The following is a 21,079-nucleotide window of genomic DNA, read 5'->3' on the forward strand; positions in this document are numbered from 1 at the left end:
TCCCCCGCCGGCTACGACTTCTTCTCTGAGGCTGATTCGTCTCGTCCGGGGTCGTGCGACACCCTTACTCCCCGAGCGGGGATTCAGGCCCTCAACCTCAACTCACAGGCGGACGACCTCAACTCAGGATTCCCAAATCTCGCTGCTTACTCCAACATGCTTCAGGAAGATGTCCATGGTGCGGGCAACACGAGCGTCCCCTCCATAGCCGTGTCAGAGGTCACGGTAGCCGAACCCTCGGCTCACGCATGCCTCGCACTCGTGGAGGAAGTGGCAGTTGGGGCGGCTGTGGAGGAGGGCGCGCCAGGTCGGTGTCATTCGGCGGCGGCCATGGCGGACTCATGACCGAGGATACTGCAGCCGGAGAGGAGGCGGAAGAGGAGGCAAGGGGTTAAAGGTATTTATTAGAGGCAAATAGGTCTTTTAATATCCCTGACTAAACTTTAGACCTTGAAACCAAATAAAAAAATCTAAATATTAGCTCTTAATTTAAAGGTCTAATCTTTAAATCTAAAGTTTAATTCAAGATATTGAGATAGTATCTAAGTTTATTCGGAAATAGGAGCTAAAGGTAAGGACTCCGGATCAACTCGTCGGACAAGGCCACTTTGGTGAACGCACCCAAAGCATAAAGGCAATGAGGCATGAACCAGAACCTGGCAAAAATCAAGCCAAAATCGACCGGAACCCCCAGACGGCCGAACTCGAGTCCTCGCGCGAAGTCGTGCGCTCTGGTGTTGCCACTAAACCCCGGCCGCCACCGCGGGGACGGCGGCAGCCATGCGCCGCCTCCTCGCCGCGGCATGGCCGTGCGCTATCCTCCTCCTCCTTGCCAGCGCGCTACGGTCTCCGGCGGTTGCGAGCTCCGGTGCCGCTGCCGGCCGTCCGGAATGGCAGGTCCTGACCAGGGCCAACTTCTCTTCCCAGATCCGGCTCCACCCCCACGTCCTCCTCCTCGTCACGATGCCCTGTGAGCCCTCCTGCCTGTGCCTGCCTGACTGCCTCTGATGTCTGATGAGCTGCCTAGTCACTTAAGTGGTTCAACTGAACAAAAGTCTCCCAGTTAATTTGGAATTGATAAGATTTCTGAAATCTGTCGGAATGACAAGGCAAAACGTGAAGTTTACTGTGCCCCAGTTTGCTTTACTACTGAAGTATCCTGAACATTTTTATTTATTATGCATTGGAGCCACATAATTAAGCTTTGCTCAGCGTCTGCATGGTCCCGAAATCAAAATTTGCCAAAATGCAGCGTTTCTCATAAAATTCCGGTGCATTTGCATTAGAATGTGCTCTGATGCTCTATCATAGACTATGTGGTCACAGCATGCCATATCCTAACTGTTATTGTTACCGATCTTAATCTGTAGGGTATGGTGAGTCCAGAGCATTGATGGCTGACATAGAACATTTGGTTGGTTCCAACGAGGAGCTTGGTCGCCTCAAGCTGATGGTTGTGTACAGGAATTTTGAGAAGTTGCTGACAGATGCTATTGGTGCCAGTGAAGGAATAAAGGTTATATACTACCAACGTTCCATGCAATTCAAATATCAAGGGAAACTTCGTGCACGAGATATTCTGTCTTCGATGCGCCATATCATGTCACTTAAGCACGAGGAGGCCCCTTTTGAAGTTTTGCATACAAAAGAAGATGTGGAGACTTTCATTGAATCAACTGATAAATCTATACTCCTTTATGAATCCTGTGGATGGTTCACCAGATTGGCTCATGGTCATGGCGGGAGTAACCAGAGTTATGAGGCGACTTCATCAAATAACCACACAGAAAATGGTTTGTCATTTGTCAATTCTGCAACTTCCCTCCATGTTTTCTTCAGTTTTTGAAGCATTATATTTTTCTTTCTTTTGAGAGAGAAAGAGAGATTAAGACACTCTGTTGAAACCTTAATATTAAGCTTGATATCACAGCCTATGACTGTATGGATAAATTTGTATGTAAAACACACTGGGTACAAAAAGTTCTTTAGGGTGCAATCTATGGCATAAATACGAAATCTCTGCAATTGGCACTCCAGGATGCAATGGCGGAGCCTAAGTGTCAGCCAACTTGGCATACCCCCCGCACGGGACCCATGTAGTTTTCTGTGGTTCAGGCATCTTTAGCAACCCACAGCCATTCAACTCCCATGCACATATGCATTACCGACACCCGTGCGACACCAAGTTGGTAGTACCCAGCGCGTCAGCACTCCTAATCGTCATCCCCTACTTTGTTCTCGCAAAGTTTTAGTTGCAAGCAAAACTTGCCAAATTCCAACACAGCCACACGGATACAACTAATGAATCTCCTTGTTCTGCCCTTCTTAATTCTTCCCCAACCTGGTGGGCTGCTTGCCTTGCTATCTTTGGCTCTCTCATTGCTGCATCCACTGGCAGCTACGCGATCACTCCTTAAGCCAGGTGCCGCTGTACACAACTATAAATCCTCAAGGCACCAGTGTGACTCCGTAGCGAAAACTCCTCAGTCGTAAATCCACTGTGTTCCCTTGCTGAGGCGTCAAGTCAATATGGCGCCATGGTGAACTGACAAGGCATCGTCGATGCATCGGTGTCCTGACGAGAGCTTCTTTTGAAACATAAGCTGCCAGGATCCTATTCTATCTGGTTTACTCTTTCAATTTAATTTTCTGTAGTCCTTGTCCATTTCATGCACCACTTGCTCCCTGATCTCTCTTACACAAATCTTTTGAATTAATGATAGTGCCTTTCATCTTCTGATGTCTGGATTATATACTCTTTGATGTGCTACAGTTGACATTTCTGGGAAGACACTCACCAGAGAATCAGATGGGCCGCTAGAGCTTGTAAGTGTAGTGAAGAAGGTTCAATTTGCATCCGATTAATTACCTGCTGCTATGTTTCTTTGAGAAGAATTATCTGAACTATGAAGATTCAGCAATTATCTGAAGAAAGATCCCTGAAAATATACTTATTTGAGATGACAAACAGGTTATAGAGGATGAAGAACTAACCTTTGGAGGTGGGGGTCAGCTTACTGGTTCTTCTTGGAAAGGTGGGTTTACCTTGGCAAATGAAAGTGTCTCTGAGAAAATTGGAAACACAGACGATGGAAATAGAAAGTGTACACTGCAAAAGTTCCATCAGTTTGAAAGCTTCTATGCAAAGCTTACTGCTATAGCAAGAGAATATTTTCTTCCTCCAGAAATAGCTAGATTTGGTCTTATAACCGAAAGATCATTGCTGCCATCACTGGATGTTGTTAATGAAGGCAGCCTAGAGACGTGGTTTGTCGTCATTCATTATCTGGGATGCACAACTTGTTCCATTATTGTGAAAGATGGAGATGACCTTGGAAATATATTGCAGTCCCACCATATTCTGGGCATTAAGGAGGTAGGTGAATAACGATTTTATGCACTTCTGAGATAGAACCAAATATGCATTAAATGCTATTCATTGGTATGGAATTAGAAGTTATTTTCCTTCCATTTTAATGTGTCTGGGAACTATAAGTATGCTAGTAGAATAGACATTGGAGGAATAAAAAACAGTGTCCATTGCCTTCTGGTTAGACTGCTTACAATTCCTTTGTCTATCCACTGCTGTGCCGACAACTACTCCCTTCATCCCATGAAAAGTGCAATCCTGGCATTTGAAAGAAAAAATCCCACCAAAGAGTGCAATACTAATAATTGGACAACAAGTGGGGACCACGTTATCATCTTCCCCTCCCTCATTTCCCGCAAATACCGCCTAATTAAGTGCGAAAACAATTTTCTTGAATGAATTATTTGTATGTATGTTATCTTTCTTTAGTGGAAAATGCTATCTTATTTTGTTTTTGATGTTGCCTATAGGATACTCTTAATTCTTTTTTTCCTCGAACACGCAGGAGAGCTGCGTATACTTTAAATTCTTACATGCACCAGGCCATGACTTTTGAGTTTCCATGTTATATGCATAGGTTGGTGCTGATGAAAGTGGTGGCAAGGCTATCTTCCCTGCAAACAGGCCCTCGATAATTCTATTTATTGATAGATTATCCCATTCTTCAAAAGTCAGAGATGAAAGCAAATTCGTCATCAAGTTACTAAGACAGTACGTCCAAAATAACTATCCATTTCATGTCAGTACTGGAGTTCTAAGCAGCGGTACCTCGAAAACACGCTCAAAAGTGGTCAATTCTTTGAGAAATACAGGTATTTCATATGCCCATTCTGAATCAGGAAGGCTGAGTGCTTGGGCATCTAAGCTTATGGAACTCGGGGACAAAATGTCAGTTATGGTGGTTAATGATGGAGATAATATTTTATACAGAACTTCCAGCCATGATAGTGGCGGTAATCCTTTATACGACGTTTTGACTAAGTTGCTACACAAAACAAGACCAGGGCATAGGTTAAAGAAAACAAGGATAAATTTAGTTGCAAAAGACGTTGGCCTAAATATGCTGTCAGATGACTCTAAAATTCAGGTAGTCGAGTCTCTATCAGCTCAAGAGAGTGAATACAAAAGGATTGACAATTCAGTTGCCACTTCAGATAATTCCAATGATGATATTACTGAAGTTTCTGTGGATGAAAACACAGCAGAAGAAACTGAATATATCGATGATGGGCAAGCACCAAGTATACTTGAGAAAACTCCGGCAACTTACCCTGATGAAAATGATAATGATCTTGAATCTGATGTTGCAGAAGTAGAGGACCAAAGCAAAAGTGAAGCTTCAGATATGAGCCCTGATCTTCAGGAAGACGTCTCCTATAATGCGTACAGTAGTGGTGAAGTTGAAGGTATATTGCATAAACGCATAGCGGAGGAAACAGTTATAGAAACTTTGGAATCTGATGAGAGAAACATGCATGCGGACCAAGAGAAACCAGTATCATCAAATGAGCAAGATAATGGATCTTCAGTTCTGGGTAAAAAATTCAGAAAAAATGAAGATGTCATTTATGAGGAGAACACATTCAATCTACATGAAGGATCAGAAGAAAGTGATACAAGATGTCCCCATCATGCAACATGTAGCTCTTCCTGCAGTCCTGTAAAAGATGAGACAGACTTTACCGAGCATGTAACTTCAAGTATATCTGATGACCGTTTTGCTGGTTCTTTCTACTTCTCTGATGGTGGTTACAGGCTCCTGAAAACTTTAACTGGTGGATCAATAATTCCATCCCTGGTAATTATTGATCCAGTTCAACAAAAGCATTACGTCTTTCCTGAGGAAATTGAGTATAGCTATGCTTCTTTACAGAATTATCTTGACAGTTTTATGAATGGAAGTCTTTCTTCATATTTCCGTGTTACCTCACCAGCTATAAGTTCAAAGGAGCTTCCAAGGCCACCTTTTGTTAATCATGATTTCCATGAGGCAAATTCGATCCCTCAGTTGACAACAGATAGTTTTTGTCCGTTGGTCTTTGGATCTGCAGGCTGTGATTCAAAAAGTGAAGTATCATTTTCAAACACTGAAAATCTTTCATCGGGTTGGAACAAGGATGTAATGGTGCTTTTCAGCAACTCTTGGTGTGGGTTTTGCCAGCGAGCAGAGCTGGTGGTCCGTGAGTTACACCGATCATTTAAGAGCTTTTCCAGTTATTCAGATTCTTCATCTGCAAATGCTCAAGATGTGCAGGTGCACACTGAAGGTAATACCTGAATTACTTACTGTTAGCTGAGAGCTCACACTGTTACCTTTATCTTTAGAAATGTGAGAAGGGTTTGTTCTTTTTAGTTGAGATTAAGGTCATGCTGTAAATTGAATTAGAAACAATTTGCATCTAATGCAAGTCATGCTGTTTTGCTTACCTGCCATCTTTAGTGGTGAACATCATAAAGTAGCCTTGTTCTAGACTTCTAGATGTTAGACTGACGCTAATGGCTCACGAGTCAAATGTCAGAAATGGCTGGAAATTCACTTTCAAAGTTTTCAATGAAAGAAGTTGCACCTTTACCCTGTGGGGCCATGTTCCTGTTAATTGCGAAAGGGACAATGTAAAGAGAAAAGGTAGCAAATCATGTGTAAGTTGCAACATTACTGCAGCGCCATCCAAGCATATACACGTCACATCATTGCATCATAAAGTCAACAGAACCCGTTTATTGCAGTATGTTCCCTTTGAGTTCAGAACATTGGGTAAGCATATTCCCTATGTTCCTTGCATGTCAAATGACAATTATTCATTGTGTATTAAAGAATCATCCTTTTGGTTGCAGGGAAAAATGAAAAATATGCCATGAATGGCTTTCCAGTGATTTACATGATAGACTGCACATCAAATGAATGCCACCATTTACTAAAATCTGCAGGCATGGTAATACTTATTTTTAATCATATATTCCCATCTTATTGAAGTTTGCTCCCTCCTGTAACAGCACAAATCTATATTTGGTTATCATTCTTTAACATGAAATAGGTCAGGTAAGCAGCTAGTTACTTAGAGAATTAGGGGAATATTGTGTTTGGGAAACTCATCTTTGTTGATAAGCCACGGTGCATGGAATGTAAGTGGGCATTGGATCTAAAGGGGCATCTGCTAATAACTTTAGTAGAAAGTACTTGTATGAGCAACACTCAAGCACGACAGTCTTTTTTGGGGTTATCTGGATAGGTATAACTTCAGAAGACTTTGTCATTTGACCATTGAAACAACTATGATCTCTAGAGTTAACTAGTGGTCGAATGCTAACTGGTTCAGACTTCAGAGTTCTCCCTTCCGAGATTTCAGAGAACAGGGAGGGCAGGCCGGCAGGGCCCTCTATTGCCCCAACCAGCCATGGCCCACACAGTTCAGTTTGTCGAACACTATTTATATGGTTCTAACGTAATGTTGTATTGTGTTCCTTCCCAGAAAGTTCAAACTATCGAATGCAAAGCTGTGCCTGCACAAGAAAGTTTTTAAATTCAATCAGTTCCGACCCTGTTTGGAACACATGAATGTTATAGGGAACATAACGTTTTCCTTCAGGAATTGGGAAATCCCCCCATTATAATTGGGGTGGTATCCAACAATCAGTTTTCTGAAATGCATGTATTTTTAAAATAAAGTATCAGGAATGTATGTTCTTGAGCTTCCATAGTTAGCAGCAGCAGCAGCAGCAACTAAAACAACGGCTCCTTAGTTAACTGAATATTTTGATATTGATGCACTTACTAATGCTACTGTGTTGCACCTTCATCTACACACAGGAAGAGCTTTATCCTACATTGTTGCTTTTCCCTGCGGAGAAGAAAAGTGCAATAGCATATGAAGGGGGGATGTCAGTGGTTCATTTAATCGAATTTTTGGAGTCTCATGTGAGCAATTCTCGCCATCTATTGGAATATAAAGGTTGGTGGCGAAACATCTTGTGATTGCATCTATTTCTACTAAAAATATCTAGATGTGCTATAATTCTATAATATATGTTAACTTACACATTTCAACACTATTGTTTCTTAAAAGTTGCATTAATCTTCTTCTCACACATGGAAGTCTACCTTGTTCACGAGCTGCTCACCTGTCTGGCATGCTAGTTTAGTTTACCACTCTTATCTGGATTGGCAGATGCTTGGCCGTAGATTACCGCATTCTAGAAGTCCCCCAAACCTGAGTTGCCATCACACTAATGAGGATTTGTTTGAAGAGCCCTGTTTTCCTGGTACTTGTAAATGAAAAGGTTTCACAAATATCACATGCATTCCTACACCCAAAAGATTATAATGAACCGTATAATTTTTTTTGTACTGACCAGTTCTTAATGTGTTTGATACATGCTCTAAAGCCTATTTTCTTCTTCGTACTCAGGATATATGTGGCAGAAGAGAATGGCAACACAGCAAGATGCACCACAGGCAATTCAGTTTCACATCAGTGATAAAGGCAGTGGCAGTGTTGGTTCGGACTTACCAAATCATTCAGATGTTGTTACAGGATCCATCCTCACTGCCACTGATAAGCTTGGGACCGCAGTTCCATTTGATAACGCTAAAGTGCTCATTGTATCTTCTGATTCTCATGGAGGCTTTCATGGCTTGATCATCAACAAACGATTAAGCTGGGGAATCTTCAAGAATCTGGACAGCTCGATGCAGCCTATCAAGTACGCCCCACTTTTCTATGGTGGGCCTGTTGTGGTGCAGGGTTATCACCTTGTGAGCTTGTCAAGAGTAACCTGGGAGGGGTACATGCAAGTCATACCAGGCGTCTATTATGGGAACATAATTGCCACAAGCCGGGTAGTCACACGGATCATGTCGGGCGAGCAATCTGTTGATGACCTGTGGTTCTTCTTTGGCTACTCGGGGTGGGGATACAACCAACTTCTTGATGAACTATCTGAAGGAGCATGGCTTGTCAGTGGGAAGCCGATCGAGGATTTGGACTGGCCGGAGACTTGAAAGGGTTCTCTGGACCTCTGTCGTTGCTCCAAAGAAAATTTTCAGTCCACCTTGCACATACCTCCCGTCACTGCAACATAACATTGTACTTCACCTTTTTGGGTTAGAGACATAGCATCCTGTGTTTTCAGATCATGTTCACACTGTACTATGGTGTCACATCGTCTCCTCGTGGAGCCGCGCCCACACCAGTGTGCCCCTCGCCGCTCCCGGAGATGGTGTGAATCACCCCACGCTATCTCAATCAAATCGTTGTTCCCCTTATGTTTCTCGCTGCAATGACGATACACGGCGCTCTTAATTTCTCGTCCTTCACCATGTAATTCCATAGATGATCAGGGGTGGAGGGCGAGATCCGATATGCTGGCAGCAGCTTGATCCATGGAAATGGGGCCCCTGCAACAAGCACATCCTCGCCAGTGGAGACAATGCACTCGTGCTAGATCCTAGCACGGTGTGCTTCATCAGCTTTCCTCGTACGGATCCATGAAGCATTCACCTTTGCATGTCGAGCTACTACAACAGATGCAACAGATCGAGGAGGATGTGGTCTTAGCCAACATTTTCTCGCCAGCGAGGAGGCCAGATCCATGGAAAACACTAGTGAGCACACTAGATTGGTAATGTTAAAATAATTGAATTAGTATGTTGCAATAGATTCTCACACGTTTCACAAGTTTTTTTTCCTTTGTTGGAGAAATATGCATCTGACTTGTTGCGAGCTTTGAATCCAAATGTTTTAAGATGAGTTGTCAAATGTTGTATTTGCAAGTACCTTTTCGATTTTATTTGCAAAATTTTTGAATGCTGCATCTTTAAATATTGATGTTGCAGCAATTATGATGTTGCAACAATTAGTTTAAATGTTACAATAGTTGATCCGTTATGTTGTATAATTTTTCCTATGGGGTAATAGCTATTGATGAGATTAGCTTTTTTTTTCCTTCAGTATTGTGGTATATTTCGATGTTTCAACCGGATATACGCAATGTTGCAAGGACTTTTCACCGGGAACGAATGAGCTATTGCGAACTTGTGGTGGAATATCTGAGCCGATATGTTGTATGAAACATTCACGCATGTTGCGGTGGGATTTTTTCATGTGATGGAAAGTTTTTACTCTAGAACTTAAATCCTTGGATGATGCGTGAAACATGAGATATATGTTGGGATGGGAGTTTTTTATATGTTGGAAGCATTATAATACTTAATTTCTAGATCCATGTTCCGTACAACATGAGATATACGTTGCAGCAGAGAATTTTCAGTTGTTTCACCATCCGATGCTAACGTTTGGATTGGATGTCTGGGCGCTAGCAGCTCCGAATTTTATTTGAAGGAATTTTTTTTCTTATCGGGAAATTTAAGCCATTCCGATAAAAAAACAACCTTATTTCTTTTTTTGAAATAAACAACCTTATTTCTTGAACCCATCTGTTCCCAGCTGATAACAGCCCAGTCCGTTTCACTAAAGAGGTGCCCGTCCGTGTCAAAAAAGAAAAAAAACGGTCAGGTTATGGCCCACGGGCCATTTTGAAGTAATCCAACCCGTGTCGTCGAGTTCCTCCTCACTCCTCTCTTCCTCGCCCGACGGCCGCTGCTTCTCTCGCGCGAGCCCCCACGCTCATCGATTTCTCCTTCGGTCCTTCCTCACAAAACCCTAGGCCTCAACCACCGCCAGTCATGGCGACGCCGGCGTCGGCCGTCTCCGACGTGGGCGAACCACAGGCCGAAGAGCCCCCTCAGGCCGAGGCAGTCGTCGCGGCGGAACCGGAAGGGCCCGAGGCAGGGGCGGCCGCGATGGCGGAATCGGCAGGGGCATCCAATCAATCTGCCCTCGCGGCGGCCGCCTCCGGAGACGCCTCGTCCGCTCCCGCTCCCGCTCCCGATTCTGCGGCGGCGCCACCTCCGGCTTCTCCAGCTGCGCGCGCAGCAACAGGGCCTCCGCGGCCGCAATTTGCAGGCTCCCCGGCCTACATGGCGCCCCCGTCGCTGTCTCCTTCTCCGTCGCCTGCCTTTTCTTATAACGTACTGCCGAGGGCTCCACCAGCCTCGCAAGTTGGAGCCGGAGCAGCTTCACTACAGCCAGGCTCTTCTCCGGTAGGCATCTTGTCTTATTCTCTACTGCAGCTTATCTGCCTTGACATTGCCATGCTGTTATATGCTTGCGTAGGAGGTTTTCTTTTTCCCCGTTGCGTTTCTGTGTATGGACACATGTTTAATGTTGTGATTTTGACTAGAATGAGATAATGCTAGCTTTTGCAACTGAACTATAGCACTCCACTGATTAGCTTTGAGCCTTTGGTGATGAGCAATGACATTCTGACAGGTTATCATAGTTGATGATTTTTGTATGCAAACCGCATAAAGTCACAAACCTGTGTTCCATATAAGCCTTTTCTACTCATGGGGACTCCATGCTTGTAATTTCACCCATGGGTTAGCTAGCTGAATTGCAACATAGTCTTTTGGTTTCTATATGGAGCTGATGATCACAATAGTCGACTATTATCAATGCCTCGTTAGCTTCAATGGAAGATGGCTAGGCCATGCTTTTGGTCAAGGCATTGCCTATTTAACATGTTGCATAGCTCATGTTATTATTTTAGTGTTCTGATTTTTCTATGTCATGTTAAACATACTTTTTTGTGATCGAATATGTTAGATAGCGAGACCATTTTTTTGTTTGTGTTATATATGATTAGCTTCTGCAGTCTTCTGCATGCTAATGCTTTGAATTTGTCAAATGCCTAGAAACTTAGTCAGTGATAATTTTGCATTATGTCATGTCTATAAGTGCCTCAGAATTTATTAATTGAAAGCTGTTAATGCGATGGACCATTGTAGGCAACAGTTTATTTTAGAAGAGTTTATTAGAGAAGCTAGTGAAATCAGGTTCTTTATATTGATACACTACTTATTTTATTCATTTTCTATTCTTTTTATTGGTACACTGCTGTGAATCCTGCCATTTTCAAAGATGGCCTAATACAAACTGTGGTCAAGTTGGGTTGCTTACCTAATATTGGCTTTCCTGTATCTCATGATTTTTATCCCCCTTGCAGGCACTCACAGCTGCTCCTGTGCCTGCAGCAGCTCTTCAGCCACCAGCCCCAGGGCAATATTTTGGGAACAGGCCTTCTTTCTCATATAATGTAGTTTCGCATGCTAATGCTAGATTGCCTACTGGTCAGCAGTTTCAACCTGACACTGTAATTTCTCATGGCTTTATTATTATCATCATTGTTCTGTATACTAGTTTTTCTTCTTCTTAAGTTAGTGACCTGATCCTATTATCTGATGCACTAACCCTTAATATATTTTTTTTCTTACAGGGAACAAACCATGTTGGTCAAGCTTCTAGATTTGTTCCACCGGGTTCCTTGCAGCCTCCTGCTCCTGGGCAATTAACTCGCCCAGGTACAACTTTGCAAGGAGCTATGGCACCTAATCCTCCTGGATCCATTCAGTTGCCATTTTCAGTGCCAAGGCCATCCAATATTCCTTTTGGTGCTAGCGCACAACAGGTGCAATCCCAAGGCTCTCTATTTCCATTAAATACTATGCATCAATCTGTTTGCTTTTGTATTTTTGAATCTTTGGAATAACTTAATGAGCTTATTACAGGGCAACTTGGACACTAATACTTTGAAATCAGATGCCCCAAGTGTGCCAATGGTTAGCCCCCATACCATGCAGTTGCCTACTGGCCTGCCATCAAATTCCCCCTCAACAATTACAAGTGCTTCTGGAAGTTCTTCAATCCCTATTCAGATGCCAACACTGTCATTGCCACCTCGCCCTGAGGTATTTGGAAGCGGTAGACTATCTGTACCTGGACAGCCTTCTCCAATCTTCTCAAATCCAACAAGCCTCCCTGGGAGGCCTATTGTTCCATCTGCTGCTTCTTTGCCCCAAGCAGCACCATCATCAATTGCAAACCCAGGTGTTATTCCACAGAATTCTCAACCACCATTTTACCCATCCTATCCAGGACATGGTATTGTCCCACCTCAACCTTTATGGGGGCACCCCCATCCTCCACAACCTACTGGTGCTCAGCAGCCTCCCTTCCAGTCCTATCCTGGTCCTGTAGGGTCTCTTGGCAAGCCAATGGTTGGGGCTTCTGCTGCAACTATGGCCTTTGCCAATGCGCAACCATCTGGTGTCTCAACTGGCGGGGATCAGAAAGAACAGGCATCAACAAATCCAGGATCTGAACAGCCCACTCTGGCTTCAGCTGAGCCAGATTCTACAGGCAATGCTTTTGCTGGAGTTGATATTTGGTCTTGGTTTTCCAGTTAATTCTTCTCAATTCTCATTATAGTGTGTGATGCTGCAGGACATGGAGGTCAAGTCAATGAACAACTGGAGGACAAAAGAAATACAGGAGTTCAGGATTCGGATGCATGGTCTGCTCACAAAACTGAAACTGGTGTTGTATACTATTACAATGCCTTGACTGGAGAATCAACTTATCAGAGACCGCCTGGTTATAAGGGGGAGGTAGTTGCACAGAGGAATAGCTTTATCAAGTAATATGACTTCATTATAGTATGGGGACATGGCAATTTAGCATCACGATTTAACTAATTTCTTTCCTTTTTATGTTTTTGCTGCAGCCTGAGAAGGTTGCAACACAACCAGTTCCAGTTTCTTGGTATGTCTGAAGCTACCATGCTATCTTGAACTGTGTTTGACTGATTATACAGTTGGAGTTATGTCTTGATGGATGAATGTTTCAAGCATTTTGATCTGTCCTACTTTATTCTCTTCATATAGTTCTTGAAGGCACAACCAAGTTAGTGTGAATGAGTGCCATGATTTCTGATTGCTTCTGAATCAACTGGAAAGTTGTAACTGCATATGCTACATTAATAGGCAGCCTCTAAAGCTAGGATTCATTTTGTGCTAGCAGTTCTCCAGCTATGGGTTATGATAGGAGTGATCGTTACTCTAGAATCAGGGCTGTTGGATCCTCAGAATTCTACACTAGAAATAGCATTTGGCTCAGCTGTCCTGCTATACTTTTGCTGAATTACTCAAGCCCTTGGTCATTTTTGTTTGATCAAGTAGATAATATTTAATTATCTTAGTCTCCTTGATGTTCGTTTAGTGCTAACATTTAATATAATATGCCACTAATTTGCATGTTTAATATAGTCTGTTTAATCATGATAGCAATAGTCCATGTTCAGAGTGTTTAGGTGCAGTCTTTAGTGTTAGCAGATTAGGGAGAATGATAGTCAATCATAGTAGTAATGCCTGCATTAATTAGGTGGTTAAGTGAGTACTTATTGGAGCATGTATTCAGCTATACATAGCAAGGAAAACCAGAAAAACTGCAAGCAATTGTCGACACCCAGCCCCACTTTGTTTGTATGTGTGTTCTGTGTGAGCATCCTGGGCTACATGTGAGGCCTTTTGGCTTTCAAATTAGACATAAAGAAAACCCTTAGGCACAGAAAAAAAATCCAGTCTCCTTATGAATGTTGCAATTGATATGATGGTCCTAAATGTATATTATATGATTGATCATTTAGCCATGTGATTGCAAAATTACTAGCTGAAAAGATGCATGATTGTCAGTATCCTCTTCAGTTGCTCTTTATCTGATCAATACATTCTGGTTTGTCTTCTATATTTGTGCATGCTCATGAATTTAATGCAATATGGAATCTAATCCTTTTACTCTGCCAGGGACAAATTGGCTGGTACTGACTGGAGCATAGTATCTACAAGCGATGGAAAGAAATATTATTATGATAACAAGCAAAAGGTAAGATCTAGACCATGGCTTGGGGCAACTTTAGTGTACAGCACCTTTGCATTTTTAAGATGGGACCCACACGTGGGGTATTAGGTTGGTACAAAATGCTTCGAGTGTTTAGCACTACTGTCTTATGTAAAGTATGACCTACAGTCGGTATAATTAAAAGAAAAAAACATGTAAATCTCAGCTGCCGCATCCAATCTTTTCGAGATTCTTCTTCTCTCACCGACACTTGGCTCACGCATACCTTTCCTTCCTTGGCACTGTGTGCTGAACGTAGCTACATGTTTTTCAATGCTAGCACCCTGTCAAAAATTTGCTCCAGTGTATGGATAGAGTGTACTCTCAGCTGCCCTCAATAGCTCAGCAGCATGTACAATACTGGAGTTGCATAGGTCTTTGGGTATCTCATGAGTTTATGTATGCCTTATTACTGAACGCTGAGTTGCTTAACAGGTTAGCAGCTGGCAACTTCCACCAGAGGTGGCTGAGCTCCTCAAGAATGCGGAATCTGGCCCAACTTCACTGCAGGATGCTGCTACTATAGAGAATAAGGGAGTAATAAACATTGATGCAAGTACTCCTGCCATACAGACAGGTGGCCGTGATTCGTTGCCACTTCGGCAAACAGTTGCCCCTGCATCGCCATCTGCATTGGATTTAATAAAGAAGAAATTGCAGGATGCTGGTGCTTCCAGTGTGCCTTCACCTCTCGCTACGTCTTCATCTGCTGCTTCTGAATTGAATGGATCCAAACCAGCTGATGCTGCACTTAAGGGGCAGCAAGTGTCGAATAATGGTGAGAAATCAAAAGATAACAATGGAGATGCGAATATGTCTGATTCCTCATCAGATTCAGATGATGAGGAACGTGGCCCAAGTAAAGAGGACTGCATTCGTCAGTTTAAGGTGGTTCTTGTGACATTTCTCTGGATTTTAATCCAGACACCAAGGGGTTTGCTTCTCCATGAGTTTTTTTTCCTCCCCATGCTAGCCGCATACTTTCTGTTTTTTTTCCTTTTATTTCTAGAATAGAGATGACAGTTCAAAATAATGTAACTTGTTGTTACATTTTTGTTGGGTCTGATGTCCCACAGACTCTTTTAGTTAATTTCTGAGATAAATGACTAGGTCTCTACTCCTAATTGGAGAATTAGAATAGCTGACTAAAACTGTGAAGTTACATTTTGATTGAAATAGATGATTATACTATGATGTTACCTGACATGCATGCGTGTTAAATTTCACAGGAGATGCTAAAGGAACGAGGAGTTGCACCATTTTCGAAGTGGGAGAAGGAACTTCCAAAAATAGTTTTTGATCCGCGCTTTAAGGTGTGCCTAGTTTGTGATCTTGCATGTGACTAGCCTACTGTCATTTGAGTTGGTTAACACTTATTACATTAGATGCATCTTCACCACTGAATATGGCATACATAATGAAAACTGAGTGTTGCAGTTGTTTTTAAGAAGACAGTTCTTTTTGTAGCACACTTAGAGAAAATTTTGATTCAGATAGTTGACTGATGTGATACTAGTTTGTGGAGTTCTGTTTTTGAGGTAGTGGTGAAAATGCTGTTCACAGAATCAGTGGCACTAGGTATTTGTTTGGTTAAAACTTTTCAACAATGTACTAAATTCTGCATAACTGAATGTTGTTTTTGTGAAAGCATAACTTTGCACCTATGTGGTGTTGTTCTTTTTTAATCGAGGCTAGAAATTGTGCAAATTTCTCTTTGTTTTTTGTTGAGTAAAGCTGAGGCTCCACTTTTACTTATTACAAGAATATTTGAGCAATTAATGATTATAATCGTGTTATTTTTTATGCATGTTATACTGGAGAACTATTGATTTTTAGTATTCTTTTGTGAACTTAAAGCATATTAGTTATGATTTAACTTTTACAAACTGGTAATTTTCTTGACGGCTAATAAACATAACTTATTATGTCCAAATTATATGTTCTTTTTCTTTTTATAGGCTATTCCTAGTCACTCAACAAGGCGGGCTATATTTGACCACTATGTTCGCACACGTGCTGAAGAGGAGCGAAAGGAGAAAAGAGCTGCCCAGAAGGCTGCAGTAGAGGCGTATAAAGAATTACTGGAAGAAGCATCCGAGGTCTAATTTATACTTTAGTTGTTTTCCCTGTAAATTGACTTGGCCATGTAATGGTGGCGAAATGGCTCGTCTATAAAGGTGATAGCATTCATATGTGTCATGCCATCTAAATATATATTGCAGGACATCAACAAGAAAACAGCCTATCAGGATTTCAAAAGAAAATGGGGTGCTGATTCTCGGTTTGAAGCCTTGGACCGAAAGGAAAGGGAAGCTCTTTTTAATGAGAAGTACGCCCATCATTGAATAAATGATTTTGATTTCTTTATGTTAAATATATGAGCTATGCATTTATGTAATGCATCGTCAACTTTTGAGCAGGGTGAAGGCTATTCAAGAAAAAGTCCAATCAATGCGCAAAGCTGTCATTGCTGACTTCAAATCAATGCTTCGAGAAAGTAAAGATATAACTTCAGTTAGCCGATGGACAAAAGTATGCATTTTGTTCTCATTTCACTGAATATAACTACTGCAATAACAAAGCCTTCAGTACCAAGCAAGTTGGTGTAGATGAGATGAAATGCAACAAGAGCCACCTGATCAAAAACTGTTGTGTTAAATTTAAAACAGTGCCAACACTATTTTTTTATCTATAATATAGAAGTAAATAACTTGAATTCTAGGTCATGGTTCTGGCACATGGATGCTAATTTCCACATGCTACTATGCAAGCAAGATACTCCCTGTGTCTCTCATTATAGGTTGTTTTGGCTTTTCTAGATACATAACTTTTGCTGTGCACCTAAATATATGCTATGTCTAGATACATAGTCTAGAAAAGCCAAAACGACATAATTTGGAACGGAGGGAGTAATCCTTTGTATACATTTTGCTCATATGCCCAGGATTGCATCCTGAATCTGATTCATGTAAATACTGTGTAAGGGAGTGTTTGGATCCCAAGGGCTAAAGTTTAGCCCTATCACATTGTATGTTTCGATGCCAATTAGGAGGACTAAACATGAGCTAATTATAAAACTAATTGCAGAAGCCTAGGGCTAATTTGCAAGACGAATCTATTAAGCCTAATTAATCCATGATTAGCACATGTTTACTGTAGCATCGCATGGGCTAACCATGGATTAATTAGGCTTAATAGATTCATCTCGCGAATTAGCCTAGGGGTTATGCAATTAGTTTTGTCATTAGTCTACGTTTAATACTCCTAATTACCAACTAAACATCTGATGTGACAGGGCTAAAGTTTATCCCTGCCGGATCCAAACTGGGCCTAACTATGTGACACATCACATATCTACACTACCAGACTATAATCTTATAGGCATGTGATTTTATTGACGCTTTACGTATCAGCTTTCGTTTCTATCACCTTCTATTCATGTTAGGAGGGGATGAACACATTCTCTTTTGAGATCCTAATTAAATTCCGAACTTGACATTTGTGTGGGCATAACTTGACGGAACTGAGTTTGTTCTGAGACTGACAATGTGCCACAAGTCAACAGCTTCTTCTAACATAGGGAGGCGTTCTAGCATACCGATCTACCGGTGACTGTTATGGTATCTGTTTTCAAGATCCTGATCTCAATATATCATTGGAATTGACTCCATACCTGTTTCAAAAGATGGTGCCAGGCGTCCTCCTAGCACCTAGGTGTCTTATCTAGGCGTCTTCTGCCTAAAGTGGTTTAGGATTTGATCTAAACTGAGACAGATTAGAAATGAAGGGAGCTAAACTATGGTCTTGCAATTTATAAATGCATGTTAATATCAAATAATATGCGATGTTTCGTCTATCTAATAAGGCATTACTCCTACTAACTCAAAAATCGCCTTCACCTAGGAGCTAGGCAGAGTCTGACCACCTGCCTACCACTTTTTTGAAACATCGTAAAGTATGATGGTCTGTTTTGGTATGATATTTTTGTCTGACTTACCTGTGGCCGGATCACATCGTCCTGATGTTCCAATTGACGACGTGTGCACTTTATGAGTTCATGTAGTAAATTGACAGTTGTGAACCAGTGGTGGCCCTAAAACAACTCCTTCCATTCAGAACATCATAAATCTAAACTTGTATGTTTATTTGCAACATCTTATTGAATGCCATATTTTTAAGAAAACAGTGTGGGAGAGGCCTACCGAAAGGATTTCATCACTAACAGTAATAATAGTGTACCGACATTGTAGGATGTAGTAGGACCTTGCAGTGTAAGTTATGAGTTGTTTTTCTACTCATGAATCAATGTTCATGTTCATACACTGAATCGTGTAGGTGAAAGAAAATTTCCGGAGTGATCCAAGGTACAAAGCCACGAAGCATGAAGAGAGGGAAACTATATTTAATGAATATATAGCGGAACTAAAATCTGCTGAACAGGAAGCAGAACAAGCTGCCAAGGCCAAAGTGGATGAGCACGTCAGTCAACTTAACTGATGAACATCGTGATCTTTTTTTTACTATGTATAGCTTTACATATACTTTGGGATTTGTTCCAGGCCAAGTTAAAGGAAAGGGAACGCGAAACACGCAAAAGGAAAGAAAGGGAGGAACAGGAAATGGAGAGAGTAAAAATGAAGATCCGAAGAAAAGAGGCTGTATCATCATACCAAGCTTTGCTTGTTGAAATGATTAAGGATCCCAAGGTGAGTTACATGTTAAATTTCTTCCTCTTTAACTGAGCAAGCACTTATAGACTGTCTTTCATTGTTGTCGACCAAATAGTGTCATGCCAGTTATAGTGCCCTTCACCAGTGTTTTTCTTTGATATGCAAACTGGCTTTGATTGGCTAGTTACTACGAGGATGAACTAGTGCCCTTTAACCATTCTGTATGTAGAAGATACTGCTTTAGTGTTGTGTCTAGTTGATGCAAAATTGTGATTAGCCTGTTGCTGCTGGTCTTGGAAAGAAAGAAAAGCTATGGGAGATGCATGAGAGATATTAGCTGCCACCCACAAATCCTTACTGTTTCCTTGATACACTATGAATCATCGGTTCTGATTGAAAAGAACAATAATGTGAACAGCCGTTTGCTGTCATCTGGTGTTGTGTTTATTTTTGGAAATCTAAATGCTGGATTTCCGCCGAAAGCATCACGTGTTATTGTTGAAAAGTATCTATGATTGTGTAGCTAGGATGTGTCATTGCTGTCATGTTGTTTTGCATTTATTTTTTAACTTAGTATAAGCTTCCTCTTGGCCTTTAACTGACATCGTTTTGCTGTACCTAGTTTACTTCATATTGATGAGTTGGTAACTATGCATTGCTCGATTCAACAATTTTACTTTTGTGCTATAGGTGTCATGGACAGAATCCAAACCGAAGCTTGAAAAGGATCCACAAGGTCGTGCTCTAAATCCTGACTTAGGCCAAGGCGATGCTGAAAAGTTATTTCGTGACCATGTCAAGGACCTATATGAGGTAAATCCAAATGTTTGTTCACTGAAGTTTTGATTTATAGTCAATGTTGTCAGAATCAGAGATTCTAAATTGGATCGGAGGTCTTTCAATAGGAATGTGACTAGAATCGTAAAATCAAGCCCTTTCAATGTAGATCGTATGGTCATGAAATCGCCCGACAGAATCGAGATTTTGACAACCATGTTTCTGGTCTCCATTCTGCCCCAATCAATTATTTTGCCCACCATATTATTTTTGTTGTGCACACATTCTAGCTGTTAAAGCCTTAGGTGTGGTGTTGTGGGCACATCCACTACCTGGGCACTAGGCACGCCACCTGTGTCTGCGCCACTTTCAGAAACTATATGCTACTTTTGCCAATACATCAGCTGAAAGCATCGCCTAAATATTCATCAAACTCGCAAATTTAAAGAAACCTTTGTGTTGTAAGTGGCCACGCTAATAACGAGCAGTAGGCATATTGCATACTTTTGTTTGAGGTTGTAGCCTTTGATGCTTGAGTAGTGTGTTACTTAGATAACTCCTTGTCATCACCAGCCGCTGTAGGATCATCATTGTAATGCAATTTGTACTTCTGCTTGGATGCTTGTTATTGTGTCATCTTGACCCAATTCTGCTATAATTTCTCCCAGCGGTGTGTACGTGATTTCCGGGCACTTCTATCTGAGGTTATCACTCCAGAGGTAGCAGCACGGACAACAGACGCTGGGAAGACTGCAATCAACTCTTGGAGTGAAGCAAAATGTCTTCTAAGATCTGATCCAAGGTACAACAAACTGGCGAGTAAAGACAGAGAGTCTATTTGGCGGCGCTATGCTGATGACTTGACGAGGAAACTCAAACAATCAGACATGAAGGAGAAGGATAAATCGGATACAGATGGGAAGCCACGAAGGTCCTCTGACACGAAGGAGGAGAAATCGGATACTGATGGGAAGCAACATAGGCCCTCTGATCCACCTAGGCGCAGGTAGCCGATTATAGTAACAGCCACTTGTACTTCCTAGTTGCTATTTCTTGCTGTTGGTAGTGAAGGGCCTGGTTACACTCTTCTGTAACATATTGAATTGTCATCGTCATCCCAGCAAGTTTTGATACTGAGGAGCTTCTACATTTTAGTTCTTTTTTCCATGCAATTCGATTCTGGGGCTATCGTACGCCGGTTCTTGCAATGATTTGATCTTGCAGTTAATGTCTCCTGTCTTCAACACAGTTTACTAGGTCAAGTAGTGATACACCCCCGGTTGAATTTGAGCCAATAAGGCTTTCCTCAGTGCCAGCGCCTGGAGTATCTTGGTTCCTGGATCTGTAAATGAGATCAGCAATCTCTGTTGCGGGTGTGATCTTGTCGCAGCGTTCCTGGCGCATCTGGAAGACACGTTCGAATAGAATGGACTGAAACATCTCAACGTTTATGGTAAGCAAGCGAGTGT

The 21,079-nt window shown here is 41.8% G+C and overlaps 2 protein-coding genes across 2 annotated transcripts; both read left to right on the forward strand.

Annotated features, from left to right (window-relative positions):
- Positions 1-656: 656 nt before the first annotated feature.
- Positions 657-8,633, forward strand: LOC112874792. The gene is made up of 8 exons (XM_025938320.1): positions 657-970; positions 1,371-1,793; positions 2,774-2,826; positions 2,972-3,376; positions 3,948-5,637; positions 6,206-6,303; positions 7,179-7,320; positions 7,777-8,633. The coding sequence occupies exons 1-8, from the start codon at positions 781-783 to the stop codon at positions 8,367-8,369; spliced, it is 3,594 nt and encodes a 1,197-aa protein (XP_025794105.1). The 5' UTR covers positions 657-780; the 3' UTR covers positions 8,370-8,633.
- A 1,296-nt stretch (positions 8,634-9,929) lies between these two features.
- Positions 9,930-20,818, forward strand: LOC112874631 (pre-mRNA-processing protein 40C). Its single transcript, XM_025938067.1, has 16 exons — positions 9,930-10,469; positions 11,435-11,581; positions 11,705-11,896; positions 11,997-12,627; positions 12,712-12,875; positions 12,992-13,029; positions 14,070-14,148; positions 14,599-15,051; positions 15,393-15,476; positions 16,122-16,262; positions 16,386-16,492; positions 16,584-16,695; positions 18,499-18,642; positions 18,723-18,869; positions 19,524-19,646; positions 20,279-20,818. Exons 1-16 carry the CDS (start codon positions 10,053-10,055, stop codon positions 20,618-20,620), a joined length of 3,321 nt encoding a protein of 1,106 aa, XP_025793852.1. The 5' UTR covers positions 9,930-10,052; the 3' UTR covers positions 20,621-20,818.
- The last annotated feature ends 261 nt before the right edge of the window (positions 20,819-21,079 follow it).

Source organism: Panicum hallii, chromosome 9, assembly GCF_002211085.1.
Source record: "Panicum hallii strain FIL2 chromosome 9, PHallii_v3.1, whole genome shotgun sequence".
Lineage (NCBI taxonomy): Eukaryota > Viridiplantae > Streptophyta > Magnoliopsida > Poales > Poaceae > Panicum > Panicum hallii.